The sequence below is a fragment of the Heterocephalus glaber genome, unplaced genomic scaffold (assembly GCF_053883595.1).
Source record: "Heterocephalus glaber isolate CG9 unplaced genomic scaffold, H.glaber_assembly_v1.0 deba00001460, whole genome shotgun sequence".
Lineage (NCBI taxonomy): Eukaryota > Metazoa > Chordata > Mammalia > Rodentia > Bathyergidae > Heterocephalus > Heterocephalus glaber.
The window spans coordinates 7813823-7833400 of record NW_028258307.1 but is presented as its reverse complement, the minus strand read 5'-3'; the positions used below and the strand labels follow the sequence as shown (position 1 = coordinate 7833400).

The window sequence follows — 19578 nt, the reverse complement described above, 5'->3', positions numbered from 1 at the left end:
ATCTGGATTTTTGTTCTGACTCAGCATTTGCCTTTCACTTTGTGCATGTTTGCGTTTGGTATATAGAAGTTTTGCATTAATATGAAGTCAAACCTACCCTTTTCTGTTGTGAGTTCTCCTTTGGTACCAGAGTGAGAAAGTGCTGGTCCCTCTACACTGACGACTTATACACTGGCCTCCTTATCTGTGCCTTCCACATCTGCAGATTGAACCAAGCACGGATCAAAAATATTCAGAAAAATCCACATGACATAGAGTTTTATTTCATCATCATTCCCTAAGGACACACTGTAACAACTATTCATGTAACACTCACATTGTATGGGGTATGATAGGCAACCCAGGGATGTGCATGTTTTATGCAAATCTTAGGACATTTTATGCAAGGGACCCTGGAGCTCCTGGAATCGATCCCCTGCAGATCCCGAGGGATGACTTGCTTATGACTTTATTGATCTAAATTCTACTCTGAGCAGAGTTACACATATGCATAGTTTAATAAAGCAACAAGATTGTTGAGTTAAAACATTAGTCCCTGGTTCCCCTTAATCTCTTTTTTTTTTTGTACCAGGGATCAAACTCAGGACCTTGTGCTTGCAAGGCAGGCGGCGGCACCACTGAGCTAAATGCCCAGCCCAATCTCAACCATTTCTATTCAGCTGGATTTTTTGTTTTTTTGGTATTTATCTTTGCACTGCTACAGAAAAATGCTTATATCGCTCCCTCTTGGTTGTTAGATTTTTAAGTACTAGCTACTCACTATGAAAGATGATTTAGCTAAACAAAAGACTTTCAACTTGCAAGTCCCCTTCTCAGCACAGTTACATCACAACTTGGTGAGATCAGTTAGTATTAAGTGAATGATTGTAAGGACACTTCGATTTGTTTTCTATCCCACATATCAGAGCCTGGGGCTGCTTAGTGTCAGTGGAGCCTTCAGAAGCCCTGCAACTCTACAACCTCTTTTTTTTTTTGGTACCAGGGATTGAACACGGGACCTTGTGCTTGCAAAGCAGGTGGCAGAACCATTGAGCTAAATCCCCAGCCCATCTACAACCTAAGAGTAAGCCAACTCCCAACGAAGCTGCTCCCAATTTCTGACCAACAGACACAGTTTATACTGTTGTTCTGAACAACTGAGCAGTGGGGTAATTTGTCATCAGCAATGCATGACTAACAACACTGCTACATTTTGTTATTTTTCTTTCATTTGCTTACCTCTGATTCAATCTGCTGTCTAGCTCCACTTTCAGTATGTGTACGTGTGTGAGGGGGCTGGGGACTGAACATAGGACTCTGTATGACAGGCAAGTGCTCCAACCCCGATCTACATCCCCAGCCCTCAATGCATTCATTCTTTCTTATTTTTTTTTGGTACCAGGGATTGAACTCAGGACTTCGCCCATGTCAGGCAGGCGTTGTGCTGCTGAGCTACATCCCCCCGCCCTAACACATTCATTCTTACCAGCTATATGCCCTGCTCCCCTCTGGGACTAGCTGCCCTCTCCCCTGGTGTGGCTGTCACCCCAGCTCTCTATGTCCTCACTGGGATTCTTTTGACACCTCTTCCATTATCCATCCCCTCCTCCCTTTTTCTTGGTTTGTGTTTTTAGTGGAAGAAAAATTTTCAGATTTTACACACAAAAAAACACTTTACCCTTGGGCTAGTTTGACTGGATATGGAATTATGGGCTGGCTATAATTTCTTTTAGAACTTCAAAGGGATTGTTTCACTGTCTTCTAGCACCCCCCTACTGCTATGGTGAAGCCTGAAGTCACCCTGATTTATTTTCTTTGTACGTGACCTGCTTTTTCTTTATGTAAGTTTACAGAATTGTATGTTTGTCTTGGTGTTTATTTTATTTTTTAGAGCTTTTAAAAAATGCATTTAGCAACACACTTCATCAAAAAATACAATCAATTGCCAGACATGGTGGCGCACGCCTGTAATGTCAGCACTTGGAGGCTGAGGCAGGAGGATCTCTGTGAATCTGAGGCCAGCCTGGGCTACATAGTGAACTCAAGGACAGCCTGAACTACATAGTAAGACCCTGACTCAAAAAAACCAAAAAAATAACCAATAACTAATGATATAGGAATCAATACACTGGAAAAGATGAATAAGATATAGTAACAAGAAAGGCAAATTCCATAATGAAAATGAGAAATAATTAAAAAGTTCATGGATATTTTAATTTCTGAGAAAAGTCCTCACTGTTACATAATTTTATGATAATAGCTTATAGTTCTGTTTTCATCTTTGGTACTGGGTACTTAGAGGTAAATTTCAACTTGGCAATTTATAATCTTCACTTCTGGGACCCAAAGACTGTTGTTGATTTCTCCTTAATGTTCTCTGTTTCTTACTTCTGATATTGTTACAATTTTGATATTGACTTTTCTTGGTTGGTCTTCTAATTTCTGTTTTTCAGTATTTTCTTAATTTTGTCTTCTAATATTTCTAAAGAGTTTTTTCATTTCTGAGGATTTTATTTTAAATTTCATGGCTTTAATTAGATAGCTTCAATTTAGTACCTTTTACAAAAGAATCTAACTGCTAATATGAAAGCATGTGGCCACTTTTTACCTATATGCCAAGGACGCAAAGTTCTCATAGTTTTTATTTCACATTATTTTGTTTCACTATCAGATTTTTAATTTCTAAGAGCTCTGTAGTTTTCAGTAAACATGAGTCATTTGTAGGAAAATGGATGCACCTCGAGACCACAATATTAAGTGAAATAAATCAGACATACAAGCTTAAATATTGTGTGGTTTCTCTTATATGAGAAACCTGAAGTATAAATAAAGAGCAAAATAAAAGATAATAGGAAGTAGAGAGAGAGATCTTTTTCAAATGGGAAGGGATCAAGAAATGGAGAAAGGGGAGGGGGATGAAAAAAGAAATAAGATATTACACACATGTACCAACTTCCCACAAGGAATGTAATCATGTACTGCAAACACAGGCTAATAACTAAATTCATAACTATTAAAATGTAAAAAAAATTCAGGATGTTCCTTTTTATGGTGTCCTGTGTTTATTTTACAGATGCTCTATCTCTCTGAGCTAATGATAGCTTAAAAATAAAGTTTCTTCTCCCTTTATAGTCTAAGTTTCCCTCCAAGTTGCTTTTTTTTCTGTCTACTTAGTCTTCATTTATTATACTGCTTCCCTTGGATGCGTGATAGTTCTTGGTTGCCTGCTCACACATGTCAAGGCAATGAAAAAAAGCTAACTAGCGGCTCTGAGCACAGGGATGAAGCTTGGCTACTGTGAAACCTGACCTGGCTGAGCATTTTGGAGGTGAACTCATTCATGAGATGGGACTACAGGTGCGTGCCCCCCCCCCCCCCGCCACAGAGCTATGATGTCAGTACAGTCTTTTCTTCTGGGAGGCAAGAATTCCTAGAAAAGATTCTACCCAGGGCCAGGGATTTAGCTCAGTGGTTCTGACGCCTGCCTCACAAGCGCAAGGTGCCGAGTTCGATCCCCAATACCAAAAAAAAAAAAAAAAGAAGAAAATTCTACTCGGTCCTGCCTTGGGAAAAAGGCCTAGCTCAATGTTCTGGGAGCAGCCAGCCATGGTGGTGCATGCCTATAATCCTAGCAATTGGGAGGCTAAGGCAGGAGGATTGTCACAAGTGTGAGGCCAGCTTGGGCTACATAATGAATTCACGGACAGCCTGGAATACACGAGACCTTGTATCAAAAAAAAAAAAAAAAAGCAAAAAACAATCAATGCTCTGGGAGCTTGGTGAGTGGAAGGGGTTGTGTGCTTGTGCATGTGTGTGCCTGCTGTGGGGAGGGGAAGAAGTATGTGAGAAGTGGCAGCCCATGTGTGTACACTCATTTCATCCGCCTGATTTCAGCTGTGTTTGCTATCCTGTGAGGTAGGGCTGGGCTTTGTGGGCCTGAACCTTATATAATTTTCTATGGTCCTTTAAAGAATACAAAATCACAAATATAAAAATAGGTATGAAACTGAAAATTTAAAGAGAATAAAAATTTCAACAAATAGTAAGCCTTAAAGTGGATAAATGATATAAACAGCATGAAAAGAAGAATGACCTAAGTTTCATTAATCCTCTACCTGACATACCTCTATAGTTTTATCTCTACATTCTTGGGCTGCATAGACTTTGATTACCTCTTCATGTGACAGAGTTGGTAGCATTATTTTCTTAAGAGTGAAAAGAAAGATAATTCAGTCTTTTCTCTAGGATGTCTGATTTAAATTTATTTTCTATTACTGACAGTTTAGAAAAGCTTTTTTCCCCTAGCTTACTGGTAATGCATAAATTTTAGGATTGTTGTAAAATTTAGGAAAATCTCATGTTTCTTTCACAAATAAACTAAGATTTCAGGGCACATTTCAAGATTCCTTGTACAGTGACTGATCTTCATTGTTCTCTGAATTACTGACAGTAACCAGTTTGTCACTGATGTCCTTGTTGGAGGGCATGAGTTGTATTATCTTTATGTCTTATGTCTCTATCACAAATTTCAATGTTTTATTGATGTGTTCATATGATTTGCTCTTCCTCTTTTCATCAAACGTATTATCAAACAATCATTAGTCCAATGTAAAATTGATTTTCTCCTCTCAATAGGTTACTAGCTTTTGGTACAACTGAACATGTTTTGTTATACTTTACTTGATTTCAGACTAATTTGTATGGATTTAACTGCTTACCTTTGTTACTTGTGTTCCGTAAAATCCTATTTCCCCTTTAATTTTTAAATACATTTAAAGATGACCAAAAAGGTACCCTCTCTTTATTTTCAACTCACTGTCAGTAATTTTTCACTTGTTCTATTACAAATTGCAGTTAACACAGCATACTCCTGATGCCTCTCAGTCAAGGCCTAGGTTACTCAAAATAGAAGGCAATGGCAGAGGTTTTTATTTTGCTTTCAAAAACTAATTGTAGTATAAATATCTTTTCTTTTCAGTTTATAAAAAGAGGACCGGTGAACACATGGCTAAGGTTTCTTCTAAGGATCTCTGAGAAGGTCCAGGCAAGCCAGGGTCCTCAAAGCATAAGCTTCATTAGTTTCACACAGTCCACCATGACTTGTGGCCCCTAGTAAAGAACTTGCTGGGGACTCAGGACCCCTCACCTTTCTGCTAGGGTGTGGCAGAGAAAGTATCCCAATGTAAAGGAGATGAGGAGGGAGATGCTGGGCTTCAAATTTCATGAACAGCTTTCAACCAATCCTTCTCAGTGCTTGGCTTCACTCCACCTCTAGCAGTTCTCAGTGCCTCCAACTTCTGAACCCTGGAGGATTCTATGACATAATGTGGGATGGTTCTTGCTATCCCCATCCCTAGTGCTCATGGGTCATTTGTCTTTGAAGAAGCATTTGCTGAGTTTTGTTACTGTTGAGTTGTGAGAGGAGTTCCTTCTATACTAAGTCCCCAAATAGAATATGATTGGCAAATATTTTCTCTCATCTGTTTTTTTAAACATTTTTTTTTCATTTTTTATTCTTTTGGAACCAGGGATCGAACTCAGGACCTTGCACTTGCGAGGCAGGAATGGTACCACTGAGCTAAATCCTTGGCCCTGTTTTTATTTTTTTTACTAGTGTCTTTAAAAAATTTAAATTTAAAATTTTTTAATTACAAATGTTGATGAAGTCCAACTGACCTATTTTTTCTTTTGTGGCTCATGTATTTGGTGTCATATTTAAAAATCCTTTGACATTTTCAAGGCAATAAAGATTTGCCCCTATGTTTTTTCCTAAGAGCTGTATAGTTGGGATCTCATACTTAGGTCTTTGATTCATTTTGAGTTAATGTTTGTATACTATTTGGGAGGTAAAGGTCCAACTCACTCCTCTCCAAATGAGTATGGTTTGTTGAAAAGACTATTCCTTATTAGATTGTAGTAGCATTCTCATTAAAAATCAACTGACCGGGCTGGGGATTTAGCTCAGTGGTTCCGGTGCCTGCTTCGCAAGCACAAGGACCCACGTTCAATCCCCGGTACCAAAAAAAAAAAAAAAAAAAAAAAGGAAAATCAACTGACCATAAATATAAGAATTTATTTCTGGACTCTCAATTCTAATTTATGAATCTACATGTCTATCCTTATGCCAACACCACTGTCTCAGCTGCTATAACTTTGTAGTAAGTTTTAGGATTAAGAACTGAAATCCTCCAAATTTGTTCTATGTGAAAATATTTTGAGTATTCATTGATGCTCGAATTTCTGTACTGATTTGTGTCTTATTTTTTATATTTAAATCTTTGCTCCCATCCCATGTCATATGACTGTATTGAAATTTAAATTAGGGAGATGCTTGGCTTATGTGGAGTCTGCTAGCTAACTGGAGATTTTTTTCCAGACCACTATTTGTTCAGTGTTGGTTTTGGGGATCTTTCTGAAACAAATCACATCCTCTGGTGTCTTGTTGGTGCTTGAGATGCTTTTTTAAGTTATAAGGAAAAATGTTTAAGTGCTTTTCAATTTTGTTTTGGTTGAGTTCTACTGTATTTGAATATTATTGTAGATTTTTTTCCCCTTGCATTGTTCTTCTTTGAATGGTTTTAATATGTGTGTTTGATAATAGTTATTTTAAAAAATTAAAAAAAAATCTTTGCTCCATTTATAATTTGAGTGTATAACAAGCCAATTGTTTTAAAAAATACACAGTCCTTGGGAAAATCATTTTATTATTGTTAAATACTTCTACGCCACATCATAGACTGATCTACTCTTTTGCCAATAACAGATTTAATCATTTAGGTTTACAAAAGCTCTTAGTACCTACTAATGTAAATCCCTTCTCATTACAATTCTTTTTTCAGGTAATTTTTGGGGCTACTTTCACTTATTATTCAAGATGAATTTCAAAATCATCAGCTGTATCCTTCCCCAGCCAAATCTCATAGATATATTTAATATTACAGAAAATATATTATATTCATAAGGGGTTATGTGTGTGAAGAACCTACATCTTTACAAATATTAGGTTTACTCATTTAGATAGGGCCATAATATTTCCTCCTGCTCAGTCAAGTCTTTTTATTATGTTCTTTAGTCTTAAGAGTATTTTTTTCCTATAGGTCCTTTACATTTATTTTCTTAAATATTAAGATCTCAAGTAATACTTATATGTGAACTTTTTGGCTTCACATGGTCTTAGGTGCATTTCATGGAATTGTACATTTTTGGTCATACCATAAAATGGGATTCTCTTCACTTTATCTTGCTGGGTACACTCACCCTGAAACCAGACACCAAACCTACCTATGTAACCTCTGAAGCATGAGAAATTCAGCTAGGGTAGGAAAGGACTAACTGGGTTTCCCAGATAAGACAAGTTTTCCAGGCAATCTTATGATTTGAAAAGTAATGATAAAATATCCATTTTCTTTTGCAATATTTATAGCAATTTCTTATGTACTATGTTAGGTAGAAACTGTATGGGGAAAAACACTTTTAGATTTTGGTAAAAATGCTTTCAACTGATCTTCATTATTCAATCACGAAGGGAGTTACTGATTTCATCCAGAAAAACCCCCTAATAGTAAGTATCTTTCTGTTCCTAGATCACTCACTAAAAGACATAATGATCGCATGTTTTACTTATCCCAATGACTTTTCAGCATGAGGAGGTGACTGGTTTACTTTGCTATGATCCGTCACTGTGACGGACTGCAAATGCACTTCCCAGTCCTGAGCTGGTCTTTCATTCCTGAAGGGACTCTGCTTGTGAATGGACAGGATAATTAACTCTGATGCAACTATGTCTTGCATTCTCATGACACCTAGCTCAAGGGCTGGGACCGAACATTGTGCTACTTTGTAATCCCAGCAGGTACTGTGCTAAGCACAGTGGTATCGTCAACCTTTCACTGAATGAATATTTAATAAATATTTAAGGGCCACCTCTGTGCCAAGCACTATGCTTGGCTCTAGGGATATCAGGATGAACAAGATAGACTCATTCTTTGATCTCCTGGAGCTTACAGTCTAGTTTCATGCATATAGTAAGCACTGAATATCAAACAAATTAGTAAACTAAGAGTATTGCTTCTAGGGCCCTGTAAAATACTATACAGTGATTTAAGGTTCCTGAAAAAAGCTACTCTTACATAAGGCTATATAAGGAGCAAAGAAGGTAATATCATTTATTGTCTTCCTTCTTCCAGTTCTGAACTAATCACAACTAAACCTACAAAGGGTGTCACAATCCAATGGGTCCCAGGGATGGCACATTCAATAGATTCCTGAGACAAAAGAACAAGCCTTTAGCCTCAGTAGTGGAGCCCAGAGAGGCTATCAGAGCATAGGTACAGGATAATATGAAGGCAAAGGAGACTTCTGTGTCTGTTCTGTTTTCCAGGGACAGATATGGTTCCACTCTGCCAAAGAAATAAGACGGGACATTGGGGGAGGCGTCTTGATGCAAGGATTGGATTCCTTCTGCTCTGGAATGGAACATCCTAGCAGGACCCAGCCAGGTGGCAAGGAGGGGAAGGCAAAAGGAAAGGGCAACCCAACTAAAGCTCCCCAGGCTCTTGGCCTCTCTTCCCTGTGGTCCAAGTCACTGCTGGCCCAAGGACCTTTGGGAGAAACAGCTGCTTTGCAGAGCTGTGAAGCATTGCAGCATCTCCAGAGCTGCAGCTGCCTGGGAACTGCTGGGTCACACGGACTGAGGCTCATGGTCCTCTAGGACAGGGAGGACCAGCATGCTTTTGCTGTTCCTCCTCCCAGCCCTTCTCGGCATTCTCCCCATGAAGTCGGGGGTGGTAGGCAGAGATCCAGAGACAAAAAGAGAATCTCTACGCTCTGGAAGAAATCAAGAGGCTCTGTCTGAGTCCTCTGCCCTGGAGAAGGAGTTCTTCATTCTGTGTGCAGTTCTATAAACTCGAGCACCAGAGGGCAGGAGAAGGGATATTTTGGTCTGTCATAAAACGGAGAAAACAGTTCTCTCAGTCTCTAACATGCCCCACCTCTAAAAGGCAAAAAAAAAAAAAAAAAAAAAAGTTCTGTGTGTACAGAGGGAAAGAGGAAAAATTCTATTTTCTTTCACAATAAAGAAAAGTCAACAGGATGTTCTCCAAAGTGACAAATATACTTTTTCAAACAGTAAATATCTCTACTAGCAGCATGATGCCAGTTGGCTAATTCTGTCTGTCTCAGTAAAACCTTTTCAAAAAAGCTCCTGCTCTTGTGTAACGTCTATTTACAAAAACAGCTCTTTTACATTTTCAATTTGCTGGGTTTCTCAATCTTTTTGTTTCCTCACCCCATCTACTGCAGAGGCAGAGACAAGAGGCAGGCCCAGATGGCAGTTGGGTGGGGATCCCCCTGACACCCTGGCAGAGCTCTCCATCCCTGCCTCCCTGGGAGAGTTCTCCGCTCCCATTACCAAGGAGAGTGGACAGAAGCTAAAACCTCCACACGCTTCCCTGTCTTCGCCTGGGCTCCCAGAATGTGCTTCTAGTGAATGTGCATCTAGGCTTGGCTTGGGGGTGGAAAGAACCCTGGGATGATTCAGTCAACCCCACCCTGGATCCCTGATATCCCAGCTGGGCAAGAGATCCACAGCGCTGGGGGGGGGGGTGAGGGAGGTGAGAAGGAGGGGAATGGAGCAAAGAGTGGGTGGTGGTTGATAGTGGCTGAAACCCTGGCTCCCCTGGGAGTGGTCTGGGCCTGAGTCACTGTCTCTGGCAGGAGCAGGAAGGTGGGCGGAAGGCAGCAGCTTCTGCAGGCTACAAGGACTGGCCCCCTTCCCTAGCCTTCTGCGACTCTGTCCTTGGGTTGCCGCCTGCTCTGGTCTGAGGCCCCACAAGGCCACCACTACCTTAACAACCAGGGAGGAAAAGCAGAGGGCCAGGGCCAGGCTGGGCTTACAGAGAGTCATCTGGCTCCGGTGGAACAGCTGCGTGTTGGAGCCATCTCTCCGGCTGGCTTCGAGGCCCAGGGGCCAGGGAAAGTTCAGCCTCGGGCAGGATGTGAGGGACCCCTGAGAGAGGGGCAGTGGCCTGTGCTGAAGTCATCCACCTCGGTACCCATGACCACAGCCTCTGGCCCGACCTGTCCTTGCTCTAAATTACTGGATCCAAAACCAGAGCACACACAACATGACCCCAACTCGCCAGCAGTTCAAGGAAGTGTGTGTGTGTGTGTGTGTGTGTGTGTTTAAAAATAAAAGACATGACTCTGTGACTTGGCTGACTTGTTACTGGGACCAGAACAATCCTCTGGCTCAGCTGTGATCTCTCCTTCGCCAAGGCTCCCCAGGCTGCCCTCTGAAAAGCAGACAAAAAGAATCACTCGATGTCAGGTTCTGAGCATGGAGACCATTTAACTAAACTGACCATTTACTGAGCATCTTCTATGGCCAGATTCTGAGCTAGGTGTCAGGTGCTTTTGATATATGGTTCACTGGAAGTGTCCTCTACTGTGCTTCGCAGGACAGACAGCTCTGGATAACAGACTTGGGAGCCAGATGCTGGGGTTCAAATCTTGACTCTGTCAATCACCAGCTGTGAGACAAGTCCCTTCTTCCTGAGGGTCCAGTTTCCCTGCCTATAAAATGGGATAATAATCTACTTATTTTACAAGGTTGCTGTGAAGGTTAAGTGACTTTAACCACCTAGCAGTTTACCCTGTGGTCACTTAGGCACAGTGTTTACTACTGACTATCCCAAGCATTGGTTAGGCAGGTGTCATTTCAACAAGTCAGTTCTTGTATTGAATAAATTTGATAAAATTGTTTTTATATATCCAGTTATCTTATAAAAATTAATGAAAAAATGCAAATTTTGGTCATTCTGTATTTGAATACATGAACTGGTAAGTGGTTAATGTTTAAAATAGCTCTGACATGCAGTGAGCCATCTATAAGGACTTGCTGGGAAGGTGGTGGGACATTTGGAAGATGAAGATCAATCTGAGAGCCCCTGAGAGCTGATTCTGCAGTTACACAGAGGTCAGTATGCCCTGAGGAATGGTTAGGAAACTGGAAATTATCTTATCTGTTGGGAGGGCACATAGCTGCCCCACAGTCAACCAGGCTTGACTTACACATCTGCTTAAATGGAGTGGGGGACTTGCTCCTAAGTAGTGGAAGAATTTCAGACAGAAGTTTGGATGCTGACAGTCCCTGAAGTTCGAAAAGAGAAGGCAGGCAATTCAATGACGTTGTTTATACTTTTGTTGTTTTTCAGCTCTGACAGCCAAATTATCGCCTATTCTCATCCTAATTTGTAAGACCTGAAGGGTAGGAAATGCGTTTCCTTTTTTGTTTTTTGTCTGCAAGACATGGTCTCGCCATGTAGTTCAGGATGATCTTGAACTATGTAGGCCCAGCTGGCCTCGAATTTGCAGCGATCCTCCTGCCTCGGCCTCCCGAGTGGTGGGATTACAGCGAAACACAAGGCATTCTGAGGTGACTGGCTTGTTTTACTTACTCAGAGAGCCAGAAAGGAAATTCTCTTGGCCTCATTTTCATGGTGGACTAAGAGTGTTTAGTCCAGGCTCTGAGAAGCAAAGGCTGGCTGAGTAGCTTCTGAGGCATTCGCTCTAATCTTGTTTTCGGACTGTCTCCTACTAACCAGGCATTACAAACAGCTCTGATGTTACTGTTACCTTTTTCCTCTGCTCTGCTGAAAGTCTGGCCCCTAGAAAGCAGGAGGCAGAAGGAGGAGGGCTGAGAATGGAAAGTCATTTATAGGGCCAGCCCTAGGTCATCCCCACCTACTGGCCACAGGGAACAACCATTCTCATGCTGTGGAAGATGAGGTCAGCTTAGAACTAAAAAGTATTATGAAATACTGTAAAGATTCAAAAAGTTATAAAGAATATATATTAATTACTAATTATCTACCACTTTTGGTATTCTAATACTGAACCACACTAGATTCAGATCTTATGCTTTTAAGCAATGGCGTGGTGCCTCAGGTATATATCTGGAAAAGACTGGTTCTAGGCCCCAAGGATCCTCAAATCCATGCATGTGAAGTCCCTTACAGAAAATGGCTTACTATTGCATAATCTAAGCATACCTTCCCATGCACATCATTTCTACATTACTTATAATTTCTAATACAAAGTAAATGCCATACAGTTGTTACACTGTATTGCTTAATGAAGGACAAGGAAAAAAATCTGTACCTGATCTGTATGGATGGAATTTTGTTTCCCTAAATATTTTTCTGTCCACCCTTGGCTGAACCCTCAGATGCAGGTCCCCTTCCTCCCGCCATGAAACGCTAATGTCCAACAGTATAGATACTGCTGAAGCTCTGGAGGAACACACTCTTCATTTCCTTTTCTCTTTCCTTGTTACCCAAGGGTAACTACTATTCTGATTTAGTATTTATTATTCCTGTACTTTCTCTACACCACTCTACACCCATAAGCAAGATGTAGTATTGTTTTACAGGTCCAAACTGTATACAAACAGCACCATGTGGAATCTATCAATCTGAAGCTAACTTTTTGCATTCCGCATGTATGTGAGATTCATCTATGTTGGTACACATAGCTCGACCACATGCGTTCTAACCACTGTGTGATACTTCATTGTGCAAGATATCATGAGTGGTTTCCTCACGCTCCAGCTTCCTGCACAGGTCTGCTGCACAGCACAGGAGCCTCTCAGGTCAGGGTGCTGCATGACCTCCAACTCACCCCCTCCCCACCTGGCAGCATATGAGTTCACACTGCTCCTCACCCTCAGATATTGGCGCCACCGGATTTTAACACTTGTGCAGCCTGGCTGTGAAATGGCATCTCATTGTTGGTTTAATCTGCTTTCCGCTGATTCCTAGTAAGACCAAACATCTTTGTACATAGGCTTCTGTCCATTTGGGCTTTCTTTTCCGGGCAGTGATGGACAAGTGTTCCAGGGACAGCTGCCCCTCTGTATTTCTTATTATAACCCAGCAAAAACAAGCAAATAAACAACTCTATCTTTAGCTGGCTGGGATCAAAAGTATTAGCTTCTAGTTTGAATATTTGTAATTAGATTCCTAGATAGTTGCTTTTCAAGCTGGAGTCCATACAGAATAACTATCATTCATTCATAAATATATGTATATATGTTTTTAAAAATTTATTTTGTGGTGTGGGGGATTGAACCTAGGACACATAGATCATTTAAACTGCCACACATTGTTCTATTATATACATATATCAAAAAATAAACTCATTGAGGTGAATCATTCTTTGAAATATGAAAAAGAACATTCGAGAAAACATTGAAGTGTGTGTGTGTGTGTGTGTGTGTGTGTTGTGATGTCAAAAATATTTTAACTGCAAGTTGTGCTCAAAAATTTCTGGAAGCCAGCATTCAAGTTGGCTTCCCTGACTCCATTCTTTCTCTTTTCTGAGCTATCCTGCAGGTCACTGCCAAAACAATCTAACAAAATCATTGCTTTTGCCACACCACTTCCCTGCTCAAAAGCCTTCAATTTTCAAAAGGCCAGGCTCAATTTCAATTCCTCAGCATGGCATTGAAAGCACTATAAAATGTGGCCCTCAGCTGGAGTGCCAATTCTCACCAACAAGGCCTCCGCCCAGTCATTATTTACTGCACCCCAATTCACGTCCTGACTGAGTGCATCAAATTCTCTCCACGCATTCCATCTCTCCTCACCTTCTCCATATTATTCTCACACAGATTCCTCTCTCATTCCCCAGACAAACAGTATCAACCTGCTAAGTCAAAGTTCAGTTAAAATTACATCTGCCACTTGAAGTCTGTCTTCATGGTGCAATGTTGACATTTAGTGACCAGCTGTTCTTCTGAATTCTGAGCACTTTCCAGGCATTGGCTAAAGACAGAGGTTCACTCCTGCAGTCTTACACATGCCCCCCCAATATTTTGCACAGACATTTGTATTTTGTAAATGCTTGATGGGCACGTCAGCAAATATTTGTTGAGCATTATGTATGTGCAGCACACTACAGATGCCCTTGAACTAATGATGGGACTATACCTTGATGAACCCAATGGAAGTTAAAAAGATCTTAGTGGAAAAAGCATTTAACAACCTAACCTACTGAACACCTTAGCTTAGCAACACAGCACCTTGCAGAGCACTGGTTGTTTACCCTCAGAATTGTGTAGTTAACTGGGACCTGAACACTGAGCCTGAGGAACATTAGTATTTAAGGGGAAAAAAGAAGAGCCTAGAAAGTCAAAAAAGGCTCATATCATAGACCATCTCCGTGCATTTCACAGAAGACTCAGGTAGCAGTGTGTCTGCTGGGATTATTTGTTCTGTTACAGATGGAGAAAACAAGGGCTGGGGATTTAGCTCAGTGGCGCCCCTCCTGCCTCAAAAGTGCAAGGTCCTGAGATCGATCCCCAGTACTACCAATAAAACAAAACAAAACAAAACAACAAACCAGATGGAGAAAACAAGGAAAGGTTAACTAGCAAATGAACCAGAATTTGAACACAGCACTCTACCTCCTAGCTGAATTTATCTGCACTGCCTGTAATTTCCTTCTTTCTCTAACTATTGGACCCCTGGATATAGGAAGATTTCCTCCAGTACATCTTTTTTTTTTTTTTGGTACCAGGAATCAAACTTGAGACCTTGCGCTTTTGAGGCAGGCGCCAGAACCACTGAGCTAAATCCCTGGCCTAGTACACCTTTTTCTCATCATCTGAACTAAAGATCATCAAAGTATGTGGCTCTAGGGAAGGCTACGATCATTGGAGACAGCTAAGTTCACTGTTCTTAATTCTTTCCCCATACCATAATAAAGACACAGAGAAACAGGAAGAGAGGGTAGGGGACAAAGCGGGAGGTTAGCAGGGAGGAAGGGAGACAAAGGAGAGAGCATCTGGCTTACAGCCATTAAGTCAACCAGCAATCTCAAATGTGAACATCAAATGTTTTCTTCTCTGGGTTGCCTTGCTGAATGGTGAATGAGTGGATCCATGGATAGCACGGAAAGGCAGCAGGTACCCACTAAATAAACGGAGAGGGCAGGCTGCCTTCTCAGAGGAAGCAGAGAACAAAACTCTCTCACTCTTCATGCAAAGTCCACAGTGTGCAAAGGGCATCAATACGGGACATTTCCTACTGTGACATTTTGAAAGCCCAGCCTAGCCCAGAACAATGGTTACTCTTTGGGGACCACGGGCCATGTGCCCCTAGGCCTTATTTAATGATGGCTGGCACAGCCTTTGTACTTGGTGAACTTGACCTTGGGCATCAGCCTCCCAGGATGGCTCTACGTCACTCGGGTCTCTTCCTTTACTCAGAATTCCAATCTCAGATGAATGGATGGATTCATTCTGGGAGCAGGAAAGCCACTCTGGGAGTGAATCAGAAGGACCTAGCTCTGGTCCCCTTGCCAGCCATTGAGCTAGGAACTGAGTGTGATTGTGTGCCCAGGCGCCGGTGCTGGTCCCCTCTCGGGGAGAGAGGGTCAGGGTCCACGCAAGAAATGACGTAGGCAGCCTTTAAGGAGAAAGAGAAAGGAATCTCAATTTTAAAGGACAAAGCCACCCTTTTGATTATGACCCTTGGTCTAAGGAGGTACCAAGATGTGAGTGTACTGGTAAATTAATTCTACTTCCTAAAAATCTCAGTTCCTAGGCAGCTGCCAATTTCAATTCTCTCCAACCTGATGGACTTAGGAAAATGGATTGCTAGCTTCTCTGGAAATAAACTTTCTGCAAGACAGGTGGAAACAACTTGCCTCAGATCACCCCGAAAATCATTTACTGTTAGCGGCTTCTGACCTACTCTTCTCCCAATTAGTGAAGAAAAGATTGACTAAGTTTTTCAAACTGTAAATGCCACTCCAAACAATATAAAGCGCCTGTACTTTCTGCTTTTTACCTCAAAAAATTAGGCAGGAGAACTAAAGATTCACGATGCAGCAGGCGAGGAGGACAACAATATCACATCACAACCTGGGGGACCCAGACTGACACTTAAAGGAAGATTTTCCTCTTGGAAAGGGAACTGAAGAATTGCTGCTTTGTCCATCACTAGCTAAGCAATAGCAAGATGAGACGGTTAGCTTTTTAGGGTTCCAGTCCTCTGCTGGCCTCCTAGAGCAAAAGATGGAGGGAAAAGGAGCAGCTCCTGGTGGGGCTTATTAGGGCATTGCTCCAGGCTTCTTTCCACCTGATGCCCTGACTGACATTTGTCCGCCAATAAATCCTGGCCTAAGAAGCAGGTGGGGAAGGGGACAGACATGGTTTACATCCTACACTAGAGAACTATCCTTGACACTGACTGACCTCAGCTTCTTCTGGGTAGAGCTTAGTCTCCACTGATGGTCATGTTAGCCTGCAAAAACCTTCCTGAAGGATATTCTACTATTTTCATTCATTCAGAACTGATCACCATGCAGCTGCTTTACATAAACAAGCTAGACTCTGAGGACAGAGTGGCAAGCGAGTTCCCAATGTTAACGGAACCTGACTTCTAAAAGGGTCAATTCATCGTCTACATCTTTAGGGGTCAATTTGTTCATATAGCTGGAGTATAGTTAGATCTCCTGAGATGAGGGGTTGTGGACACACAGTTCCTTGGGTCTGATGGTAAGATAAGGTCCTTGACCTGGGCAGCCTCTGAGGGAGCCTCAGGAAGGAATACAAGCCATAGTTCTTTCCTGTGAACATAAACAATCCAGAGCAATGCATAGGGATTGCCTACTGGGCAAAGAGTCTTTCAAAGTAAATCAACTGTTAAACATAACTAAGTGTCTACTATTTGTCAAGTATCACACAGCTCTGCAGCACTTGGGAGTTGTGACTCTACTACTCTAAGATTCCTTGGCTTCTTTTCTCATGGTAATAGATCCCTTAAGGTTTAAGCTTAACTATGTCTATTTTAGAGGTAGAGTAGTAAGGTCAAGGTTCTGGAAATCACTAAATTCCACATTACAAGGGAAAGGGTGGAGTGTAATTCTGGCCCCTTTTAAAAGAGAAGCAAATTTTCTTCGTCTTTTGAAGACTGGTAAATGGTACAAAGGCCAATTATCTGAAAATGAGTGGTTTCTGATCAGTAAACTGGGCCCAGACTGCCAAAGTGAGGGTCACAGATCTAGGGCGAACATGCGCGGTGGAGAGTTTCCACAGTGAAGAAGGAAGACACTGATTCCATCCCAAAGGATATTTTTTAAAAGGGAACAGGAATGTCCTTCGCTTTCAGGAGCTGAGAGGAAACGGGTCCCGTTCCTTGGAAAAAGAGAACTAGGAAACATTATCAGACACGGGGTCCCAGGCTAAGGGGATCCGCTCGCCAGTCTCTGGGGAGTCTGGCCGAGAGATGGCGACTCCGGGGAGGCACTGAGGAAGACCCCCCGAAGAACCCTGGAGTAGGGGTTGGTGAGGAAAAGGGAGGGAGCAGGGACTCCGACCTGACACAGGGCCAGAGCAGGAGGGCCTGGGGCTCCACCGGAACCTGCCGCCCGGGCCTCACTCACCAACTCATGGTCCTGATCCTGGGCCGGCGTCGGGATCCTCCACCGCACCTCAGTCTTCGGGGATCACTTCCGGATTCGGCCAGTCTCCAGGAAGTGACGTAGACCCGCCCCCTCTGCGCGGAAGAGGCGGGCGAGAGGGCGGGGCTCAGCGCATTAACTCTTTGGCCTCCGCGCGCTCACCGCGGAGTTTCGCTTGCTCCTGACTCTCGCCTCGGCTTTGATGCGAAGCCTGCCCGGGTGGGAACGGGGTTCCGACTTTAACACTTACTCAAAGTTCCCTTCTACCCGACAAAGGGCTCTTAATGGGCTTATCACCTCTCTGTCCCGAGGTTTAAAGACAGAAACAGCAGTTGTTGATAGAAGGAGCCATTGGAGAAACGTTGCGAGGAAGACTTACATTCGCCCCATACTCTTTGTATCTCCTAAAGACCGCATGCTGCTCATGCATTACCTGTAGCTACCAACACGTGGGTCTTTCCCTCCGTCAAGATGGCTCAGGGCTCAACTTTAAATAGATCAGGTGCTTTTCAGGCCGGAGTGTTTTGTGGACTTATTTCCCAGCCCTTCCCTCTGTAGTCTCCTCTATAGACCGCAATAATATGAATGGTCCTGCTCTTTCTGTCCCTTCATTTAGCAAATATTAAGCTTCTACAGTGTGCCAGGTACTGTGTTAACCTTGAGGATACAACCATACAAAAGAAGTATTGATTCTGCCTTTGCATCCTCCCAGTGCTACCTTCCTGCAGAGACAGGTGAATAGGCAGTTACAATAATAGTACAGAATGTGACAGAACAAGGTGCAGGGGCAGCCTGTAAGGGGGTGCCTAAGCTGAATATGGGGCTTTAGTGAAGGCTTCTGGGAGAAGCCAAGGTGAAATCAGGGGTAGCCAGGTGAATCTGTGATGAGGGCCAGGAGAACTTATCTTGACTAAGAAGAGGATTGAGATCCAGGCAAGCAGCTGAGTTGCCTTAGGTGTCCCAAAATAAACTTTCAGGGTTTTAGTTCTTCACAAGCTGTCTGGGGTTCTACGCTGAGATGCCCTCCTCAACCCAAGTAGCCCCATGTCTTAGAAGATAGAACAGGCTCATACTGGGCCCCTCGAAACTTTCTCTCTAGGAATTCTCCTTCAAATGAACCTCAAGTGTTTTTAGAAGCTGCCTGGGGAGCAGCTAAGCCAATGACCTAGAGCAGAAGTACGGTTCGATCTGACCTCCTAGGGTGGAGTTGAGGGTTCAACCAGGAGGAATAGGGGAGTTGAGAGTGTGGCCCACAGGGAGTATTCTCTCATTTGTATTTTCCGTTTCCATTCTTGAGGGTTCATAGTTTGACTCAAAAGGGGTTTCCAATGGGAGGTGGGTCCCCAAGCACATCAGAGATCAGCTTCATAGCCATGCTGTTCTTCAGGAAGCAGGCCAACATGAGTACAAGGGCAACCTTGAAGAGAAAAGGAGAGGCCTCCAAAGGGTAACTTGGGCAGAGATTGTGGGTGAAGGGAGGGTCAGTCCTTGCTGTTTTGCAGGAGCTGTGATGAGTGGAAGGAGTGCTGTGAATGGCTCTCCTACCTGCTTCCTCCATTCCCCATACTCTGCCTCCTTCAGGTATTGCCCACAGTCATAAATGTCTCTAAAGGTATTAGTGTAGGCCACTTCCATATGCCCAGAGAAGTCTCTTTCTGGGTTGGGTCGAGGTAACAGACACATGGTGTAGGAAGAGAATGGAAGAGTTCTGGGCTAAGCTTCTGGAGGAGTCCTGGGCTCTAGTTCTATCTTCAACAACCTGACCTCAGGCAAGTCACATCCCCTGTCCAGGGCTTGGTTCTCTCAACTATAAGATGAGTGGATAGATAATATTGCCAAAGTCTCCTATATTCAAGTGGCAAGTCCATTGTCATGTTGATTTGACAGTCTTGGGAAATATGAGAATAGAGGAGGCAGGTGAGGTAGGTCATCAACAGAGAATCAAGCCCAGAGGAGTGAGAAGTTTTGAGCAGTCAATGATGTCTAGGGATGAAGCTAAATATGAATCTTCTGGGAGGGGAGGTTTCAGCCTGAGGCCTGATTAGAGCCCTGCTGTTTACCAGCCACCTCAAACCTTTAACATAGTCAGCAAGACCTTTGAGGTTACTGGGAAGAATGCTGGCCTCTAGGGTC

General features: G+C 42.7%; 1 protein-coding gene across 4 annotated transcripts in view; it reads right to left on the bottom strand.

The window, feature by feature from the left end:
• The window catches only part of Bin3 (bridging integrator 3), a 42023-nt gene extending 24406 nt beyond the window's left edge, over positions 1–17617 (bottom strand). The window contains exons 1-2 of one of the 4 annotated variants that reach the window (XM_021261273.2): positions 17428–17522; positions 98–199 (exon numbers count right to left, since the gene is read on the bottom strand). Coding sequence is in view for 2 of the 4 variants with exons in the window: in XM_021261275.2 (XP_021116934.1) it covers positions 17428–17435 (8 nt within the window). In the remaining 2 variants the exon portion in view is untranslated. Of the gene's footprint in view, positions 1–97; positions 200–17427 lie in introns of all 4 variants that reach the window. The other 3 variants (XM_021261275.2, XM_004848329.3, XM_021261274.2) reach the window with 3 other exon arrangements.
• Between the last annotated feature and the right edge of the window lie 1961 nt (positions 17618–19578).